Source organism: Trachymyrmex cornetzi, unplaced genomic scaffold (assembly GCF_001594075.2).
Source record: "Trachymyrmex cornetzi isolate Tcor2-1 unplaced genomic scaffold, Tcor1.1 scaffold45, whole genome shotgun sequence".
NCBI classification, from domain to species: Eukaryota; Metazoa; Arthropoda; class Insecta; order Hymenoptera; family Formicidae; genus Trachymyrmex; species Trachymyrmex cornetzi.
The window spans coordinates 888,512-898,082 of record NW_017299289.1 but is presented as its reverse complement, the minus strand read 5'-3'; the positions used below and the strand labels follow the sequence as shown (position 1 = coordinate 898,082).

General features: G+C 35.7%; 1 protein-coding gene across 1 annotated transcript in view; it reads right to left on the bottom strand.

Moving 5' to 3' along the window:
* LOC108764712 (uncharacterized) overlaps window positions 1-748 on the bottom strand; it is a 2,352-nt gene extending 1,604 nt beyond the window's left edge. The window contains exon 1 of the mRNA XM_018513055.1: window positions 652-748. Within this exon, the coding sequence (XP_018368557.1) occupies window positions 652-748 (97 nt within the window). The remainder of the gene's footprint in view (window positions 1-651) is intronic.
* Window positions 749-9,571: the final 8,823 nt, after the last annotated feature.

The window sequence follows — 9,571 nt, the reverse complement described above, 5'->3', positions numbered from 1 at the left end:
GAACGTGTTAGAGCCTAAGCACAAAGATGATCGTAATGAGTCGTGAAACGTGAGTCGTAGTCGCAGGTCAATGCACAATTTTTGATTAAAATATAATTAAGACTTACGTTTCACGATTCAGTTACGGTCATCTTTGTGCTTAGACTCTTATAATTATGAGAACATTTAATGACTACTTACGTAAATCCTGTAAAACTTCAAATAGGTTTCTTCTCTTTTATACTCACCATTACTTTGATCTCTCGGCAGTCCCATGGGCAGTCCTAGCGGGAGGAACCGAACGCAGCGTTGGGAATTTTCAATACTGCCAACTTTATTCTTTTTCCCAACTGTTAGAAGTTATTAATTTATTTGTCGCCCAGTATTCAGATTAGATTGTAGCAAATACGACTTTATTAGCTTTTGCTAAATACAAGAGAAAAATTATAATAGATAAATTGTTTAACAGAGTTTAGCTTATCGTTTAGTGTATAAAATTATCAATTATTAAAGACCAATTTAACGAATAGAAAACATATCAGAACAAATAGTTTAGAAACATACAAAGCATTCAAATAAATACTTAATTGTCTTATTATATAGACTTAACTGTATCAGTTTTACATCGTTATTGTAAGGCCTTACAATCGCTCAATAAACTCTCACACATACCCATCCTAGACCATGGTTCCAGAGGAAAAAGCAAAAGAAGGGGCTGAGCAACAACGATGTTCAATTTTAAAAACTGACTATCGTTTGATAGTGCCATCTAGTCAATCATACTAACTCGTGAATCAGCCTGTGGAAATTACAACTTTTCAACACTTCCCCTTAATTTCAGCATGCTAATTCACGATATATTGTTTACAGTTTACAAATTTTGCAGTATTCAAAGCTTTTGTTAATATATCAGCTGTCTGTTCATTTGTAGGACAATAATTCAATTTTATAACTTTATTTTTAACTAAGTCATGCACAAATCTATATTTCACATCAATATGTCTAGATCTTTTATTTACTACCCCATTTTTTATCAATGCAATGGTACTTTGATTGTCAATGTTTAGTTCTACTTCTATTAATTCTTCTTGTAGTTCTTCTAATAGTGTTTTTAAATATTGTAACTCCTTACAACACTCCACTGCTGCGACATATTATGCTTCCGTATTGGATAATACAATATTCGGTTGTCTACGCGAGCACCAGCTTATTACTCCACCTCTATAAAATATTATGTAACCAGTTGTACTTCGTCTTGTTTGAAGATCTCCGGCGAAGTCAACGTCGCAATATCCTTTTAATATATTTCGTTTTTCATTTATGTTGAATTGTATTCCTTGATTTCCTGTTCCACATAAGTATTTCAATATGTGCTTGACATCGTTTATGTTTTCTTGTGGGGGTGATCCCGATTGATCACGGCTCGATTGGACACCACCAATCACAGCGACCGGTGCTTAGGAGCATTGTAGTCTCAAAGCCACGCTGTGAGTGACTCGTATCCAATTGAGCCGTATCCAACTGGGTGCCACCCTTTCTTGTGTATGATTTTCCAAATATCTGCTACTAAAACCGACTGCAAAGGAAATATCTGGTCTTGTTTTAGTCGATAGATACAATAAGCTTCCTACCACTTCTCTGTATTTGTAATCTTCTTTCTTCATTTTTGTAATCTTCTTACTTCTTTCTTCGTTTTTTATTAACGGTATTTTAACAGGTTTCGCTTTGTCCATTTCGTATTGTTTCAAAACTTTCTTCACATATTCTTCTTGTTTTAGCTTTATTGTAATTTTATCTCTTGTTATCTCAAAACCAACAAATATCTCTGGCTTATACATTAATGTCATTTTGAATTCCGATTTTAATTGTTCTATTACTTCTTCCATTTCTAACTTGTTGTTTCCTAGAAGTATACCATCATCTACATAAATTCCTAGTATTAATTCTTTGTTAGCCTTTTTGAAAATACACTGTTCACTCATTAGTGGCTCAAAGTTCTTTTCTTTTAAAAAATTTGTAAATCGTATGTTCCATCTAAGTGGAGCTTGTTTCAAGCCATATAATGCCTTTTTTAATTTGAACACCTTTCCTTTACAGTTGTACCCTTCTGGGGGATACATATAAACTTTTTCTTCGACATCACCATACAGAAATGCTGTCTTTATGTCGAATGTTATTATTATGTAATTTTTAATGACTGCTAAAGCAAATAAAGTTCTTAAGGCACTTGTACTTATCACTGGACTAAATGTTTCTTCATAATTAATCCCATATTCTTGTTCGCAACCTCGTATTACTAGACGTGCTTTATGTCTTCCATCTTGTTTTATCTTAAAGATCCATTTTCCAGTCAAAAGTCTTTCTAGCTTTAAATTCTTCTGATCTATTACTTCCCATGTGTTGTTTTCTTCTAGTGAGTTTTTCTCTTCTTTTATAGCTTCTTTCCATTGTAATCTGTCTGGACCAGTAACTGCTTCTCTATAAGTCAGCATAACAAATTCTTTGAATCGTTCTGGGCATTTCTTCTATCTTATTGATTTTCTTTTTACATTTATTAAGTTGTTATTTTCTTCTTGAGAATCTGACGTATTATCTGCTTGTTGTTCTTGCGCATCTTCCCAATTTTCATTATCGAGTAATTCTTCTTCTACTTCTTCGTCTGATTCTTTTTCCATCTGAATAAACTTTATTTTTTTGTTTTGTGTGCTTATCTTTTCCTTTTCATGTATTTCTTCAAAAACGACATCCCGGGCTATTATGATTTTTCTCTTCTCTTGACTCCACAATCTATAACCGTTGGGTGCATACCCTACAAAGAATAATTTCCTGCTTCTTGCTTCCAGTTTCTTTAGGGGACCCAAATTCTTGGTATGAGCTATATTTCCAAATATCTGCATTAATTCTAAGTTCGGCTTGCGCTTTTCCCACATTTCGAATGGCGTTTTCTCTAAGATGTTACTTGGAAGTCTGTTTAAAATATAAGTCGCACAATACAATGCTTCTACCCACATTTCTTTGTTTAAAATTGAGTCAAATAGAAGTGCTCGAACCTTGTCTAGTAAAGTTCTATTTAATCTTTCAGTTCTTCCATTTAGCTGTGGTGTGTAGGGTGTTGTTGTATCGATTATTATTCCTTTACTTTTACTCCAAGCTTGGATATCTTTATTAATAAACTCTCTTCCATTGTCACACCTTATTTTTGAAACTTTCAAGTTCCAGTATACTTCTACTCGTTTTACAAATTCTTTAAGAATCTCCTGTACTTCCGTTTTGTTATCGAGGAGATAAACAAAAGTATAATGAGTATAGTCATCCTGAAAAGTTATAAAATATCTTTTCCCATTCCATGTACACGGATCTATAGGACCACATAAATCTGTATGTATTATTTGAAGTGGTCTTTCTGCTTTTAGTCTTCCAGTTCCAAATTTTAATCTTGTTTGCTTAGCTTGTTGGCATACTTCACAGACATTTTTAAGCTCTTCTAGATCCTCTGTAGACAATTTAATCGTATCGTTCATACTTATCATTCTTTTCAGTTTGTCAAGACTAGTGTGTCCAAGTTTCCTGTGCCACTGTCTTGCTTTGCTTGAAGAACTATCTGTCAGGAAGGATTCATCTTCATTCTGTGTAGTAAATTTTATCTGATATAAATCACTTGGTAATTTTATTCCTTTTAGTTTAACTTCATTGTCTGTTTTAATTATAATATTACATCTTCTTTTCTAAAAGTTACTTTACCTCCTTTATTAGTGATAGAATTCACTGAAAGAAGATTCGTGCTTAAACGGGGCACATAGAGAACTTTATTAACACTACATTTTTTAAATTCTACTTTTCCAATGCCTTCTGCCTGCATTGTTTCTTCTGTTGTGACTACATATATTACTGTATTTGATTTGACTAAGTTTTTAAAGAATGCTTTATTATTAGACATATTAGAAGTGCTTCCTGAATCTATAATCCAAGAGATTTCATTTGTATTTTTACTTGTTAGTAAAGCAATCTTATTTGAATCTTCAATCTTATTCTGTTTTTTAAATCTAAAATAACAATCCTTTTCCAATGATTATTCTTTTTACAAATATTACACCTTTTTTCATCTACTCTGTCTTCTTCTTTACACATCTTGGCAATATGTCCTAATTTATTACACTTGAAGCATCGTACCTGTTTCTTATCCTTATTCGTTCCCTGACTTTTGCAGTATTTGGATGTGTCCAGTTTTATTACAGATATTGTATTTCTTAAATGTTGTTTTAAAAGCGACAGCTTCTTCTTCTTCCTTTGGATGAAATCTTTGTTCCTCAATAATGAGCCTTACAATCAGATTGTTTAATGTTTTCTTTTCTGTCTCAGTAGATTCCCATGCACTGGCAAAATAGGAGTACTCCTTAGGTAGCGTAGCTAATATTTTACAAATTACCATTTTATCATCAATATTCGTATTAATGGCAATTAATCTGAAAGCTAAATTCTTAACTTTACTTAAATAAGTTGTCATATCTGAATCTCTTGCAAAAGAAATATTATAGAATTCTTGTAATAATTTACACCTTTGTTGCTCAGTATCCCTTTCGTATGTGTTACATATTCTATTCTACATCTCATAAGATGTTTTACATTCTATTATTTGTAGTAATGGTTTTTTATCTATTGTAGAGATTATAATCTTTTGCGCAATCGCATCTTTCCTTTTCCATGCTGTTGTTATTTCACCTTCGTTATGTTCTGTCGCTATGTCTAACACCTTATTTGCTTGAAATAATACTTTTATTTGAAACTTCCATATCTGGAAGTTGTCTACACCTACTAATTTCTCTATATTTTAATAATCTTCTGCTGCCTTGACCATTTTCAGACCCTTTTTTTACTATACTTTTACTCTAAATTTTAGCCTCTATTTTAAGTTCTAGCTTCTTTATTATTTTCTGCTTATCTATTTATCTCATTTATTATATCTTATTTATCTCAACTATTATTTTCTCTCTCTTTACAAGATTAAGGCATTTATCTCTGTTTACTGAGACCAGCGACAGAACAAAACTGTTAGAAACTTTGAAAAAAGCGTATTCACCAAAATGAGCAAGAGTATATTTAATGTTAAGAGAACGAATTTTATTCCTAACACACCGAATACAGAGAGCTTCTGTCGTATATAAACTAAAACGGATGAAGACCGGGAGACAAGTGAGTCGGTAAAAGAAACAAAAAGAAAACGTACGCGATACGGATGTTTCAGCGATCAAGCTTGCAGACGCCATCTAGTGTTCCCGTGTCGCTCATCTTATATTCTCACACTCATACTGCATTACCATTCATTACGAGAGTGCATACATTAACATTCCCTCACTCAATCTCGTAATGATGAAGAGAGAAAAAAAAATTTAATTGTTGAATGGTTGACCGATTTCTCACTCAAACCCATACCATCATTACAAAACTTATTTTTATCACTAGTAACAGCTTTAGTTAACGCATCGGCAATCATTTCTTCAGTACATACATATTTTAGGTCTACAATGTTGTTTTCGACTTTCTCTTTTACAAAATTGTATTTAGTATCGATATGTTTCATCCTGGCATGAAAGTTATTTGAATGTGCTAGTTTAATTGCACTTTGATTGTCTGAATATAACTTTATCGGGGATTCTGTTAACAAAATTCCTATACTAACTAAAAGTCCTTTTAACCATAATAATTCCTGTATTGCCAAAGCTATCGACGTGTATTCTGACTCGGTTGTGGACAATGATACACTTTGTTGCTTTTTGGATCCCCACGATATTGCACTATTACCTATTAAGAAGACATATCCACTGGTCGATCGGCGACTGTCTATATCTCCGGCCCAGTTTGCGTCACTATAACCTATCAGTTCTTCTTTTGATGTACCATCGAACTTTAGTTGGAAACCTTTTGTTCCCTTTAAGTATCTCAGTACTCGTTTCACGGCATTCCAATGTGTTTTTTCGTACTCGTCGGCAAACGTTCCCAACGTAGAAACTGCTGAACCTAGATCTGGTCGTGTAAATTGATATGCATATATTAGACTTCCTAGTGCCTCTTTATACGGAATTTTCTTCGTATCTTCTTCTAATACTCGTTGCGTACTCTTAGTGAGTTTCTGATTCACATCCAGCAGTGTCTTGACCGGCTTACAATCTTCCATATTGAATCTTTTTAGGATCTTTTCTATATAGTCCTCTTGATCAACGGTTATTATTTTCGATGTTCTGTCTCGGCTGACATTGGCGCCTAAAATTCTGGAGACTGGTCCTAGGTTTCTTAGTTTAAATTTATTTTCCAATTTCTTTATGACTGACTCCTTGAGTCCTCTGTTATTTGAAAATAGTAATAAGTCGTCCACATATGTAGTTATGTACATTACCTTCTTTCCTTCCTTTTTAAGTATATATAAACCTCTGTCCGCTTGCGAACATATGAAGCCTATGTCTCTCAATGTTTTTTCTAATTTCTTGTTCCAAGCATATGCGCCTTGCTTCAATCCGTAGAGTGCCTTTTTGAGTCGACACACCTTTTCTACGTCTTCTTCCTTCGATATTCCTTCAGGGAGTTCCATGTATACTTTTCTTGATCCAGCTCGCCATTCAGAAAGGCCGTTACGACATCTAAATGATCTATGTCAAAATCTCTCCTTGCTGCTATGGCAAATAAACATCGCAATGTAGTGAATCTTAGTACCGGGCAGAACACTTCATGATAGTCTACACCTGTTATCTGCTCATATCCTTTAACTACTAACCTCGCTTTGAAACGTCGTGATCCTTCCTGTGGATTGTCCTTAATTTTAAATATCCATTTTAATTTTAATACCTTTTTGTCAACTGGTCGATTACACAGCTCCCAGGTTTGATTTCGTGTCAACGCATCTATTTCCTCTTGCATCGCTCTATGCCAGTCTTTACGATGCTTTCCATTTAGTGCTTCCTTCACGCTTTGAGGCTCATCTCCTTCTGTCTCATTACTAACTAAGAACGTTATGTAGTCAAACCATTTTCTTGGTTTTGAAACACGACTCGTGCGGCGCAGCGGTGTCAGGCCCTCGTCACCCGATTCAGCATTTTGATCACTATCTTTATCTGGTGCCTCGATGGACGTTATACCTGCTGCTTCACTGTGGTCATCGAAATTGCTTTCATCATCCCTCACTGAAACTTGAGCGTTGTTCTCAGCATCACAATCGTTATGAGCTGCTTCTTCCACTTCGTTGTTGAAAGGTAAGATCTTGTGTACAATTGTTTCTATCTTCGGTTCATTTTCGGCGTTGATTGTTGCCTCTGTTGTAATATCTTCGTTAAATATCACATCTTTGCTTTTAAAGACTTTTCTTGTTTTCTGATCGTATAACCTTTTGTATGCTCTAGGTATCCCATAAATATGCAGGGCTTTGATTTCTCGTCCCACTTTTGACGAAGTTCTTTTGGAATATGCAATATAGCCCTGGAACCAAAAACCTTTAAGTGTGATAGATTAGGTTTCTCACCTGTCCATAATTCATGGGGTGTCCTGTTATCAAGCTTTCTTGATGGCGATCGGTTGATTAAATACACAGCTGTGGCACATGCCTCCGCCCAAAATCCTTTTGGAAGATTTGCTTCTATTAACATAGTGCGAGCTTTCTCTACTATGGTGCGATTGCATCGTTCTGCCAATCCGTTCTGCTGTGGTGTATATGGAATCGTTTTCTGATGCTGAATCCCACACTCACGTAGAAACTGTCTGAAAGTTTCGTTCACATACTCGCGTCCATTGTCAGATCGTAACGCTAAAATCTGATGCCCTGTGCTTTTCTCCATATAATTTTTGTATGTCTTGAAAGTTTCTAAGGCTTCATTTTTATTTTTAATAAAATAGATACTTACTCTTCGTGAGTTGTCGTCCACAAATAAGATGAAATATCTCGCTCCTCCTATGGATGCTTCTTCCATTGGTCCACATATATCTGTGTGTACTAACTGTAGCAATCTTGTTGCTCTGCGTTCGCTATTTGCAATTGGTTGTCTCTTCTGTTTCCCTTTTGCACATACTTCGCACACACGATTGTCCGGGTCACTGAAACTGAGTCCATCTACATGCTTGTCTCTTAAGAGTTTCATTCCGTATCGATTGAGGTGTCCTAACTTCTTATGCCATAATAAAGTGTCATTCAATTGGCAACTAAACGCTTCATTTGTCGGCTGTATCAACTTGTATACGTTGTTCTCTGCTTTTGCATTCGCTACTATTGCACCATTGATGTCCACTATTGTACACATTCGTTTATTGAAGCTTACCACGTAGTCTTTTTCAGTTATTTTCGGTACCGACAACAAATTTACCTTAAGGTCTGGAACGTAATATACGTCACGTACTAAGATCTCTTTCGTCCTATTTTTCACTAACACGGGTATTAATACTGTTCCCTTTCCGTTTACACTTAACCTTTTATTGTCTGCCACTACCACGCTTTCGTTGACTGGCTCCAAGGAACTGAACATATTTCTGTCCGGTGTCATGTGTATTGAGGCTGCTGAATCTATTATCCAACCACTATGACCGCTTTCGTCGTTAACTAGAAACACTGTCTTGTATCCCGAATTAGATTTCTTTTTCTCTTGATCACTATACCTTTTATCTTTATAGTCTCTTGTATTTTTATCTTCCTTGATTTCCCTTTTCTTGCTTTTACACTCACTTGAAATGTGTCCTTGTTTGTCACAGTTCCAGCATCGTGTATTTTTGAATTGTGGTCGAGATCTTGCCGCTTTCGCTTGTCTCTGCACATGATAGGCTGAATTATCGTCAATCGAATTTTTCGATTTATCGAAGTAACTCGATTCTTGTAGTAACTTTGTTTTGATCGAGTCTCCCGATATCACCAGGCCTGAACTTTCTAGTGCCATGATCATTGGCTGATATTGCTCCGGCAAACCAGCCAATAAGACAGTACCTAGCCATTCTTCATTTATTACGAATCCAATGGCGCTCAATTGATGTGCGGCTGACATGATCTCTCCGACGTATTTTTCCATGCTTTTGCATTTTTCCAGGGTAGTAGTCGTCATCTTGCGTAGAAGATCAACTTTGCGCGTTAATCCCCTGTCTTCAAAGGCTGCCCGCAGATTATTCCACGCATCCTTCGGTGTTTCGGTCTCTGCTACGTGGATGTATAGCGTCTCATCCACACTAAGCACTATTTTGGCTTTTGCTTTTGCCCATTTTTCAGGGCTTTGTTCTTCTCCGACGATTGTTGTCCACAAGCCATCTAACTTTAATAAGTTTTCCATGGCTATTTTCCACGTTGTGTAGTTCTCTCGACCTCGTAGCTTTGTTATTGGCACAAACGAGCTTGATGATGCGCCGGTTTCGATCATCTTTGTGACGATATGTTACTCCACTCACTCACGGATGGATACAACTGGACCCATAACCAATGTTAGAAACTTTGAAAAAAGCGTATTCCACAAATGAGCAAGAGTATATTTAATATTCTTGAGGCTTTCACGGGTGTTTCCTATATGACAATCTTGTGTTTCGCGGGTTTTCTCCGTGTTCAAATCCATTCTTGGAATGCCAACGTTTCGTGAAC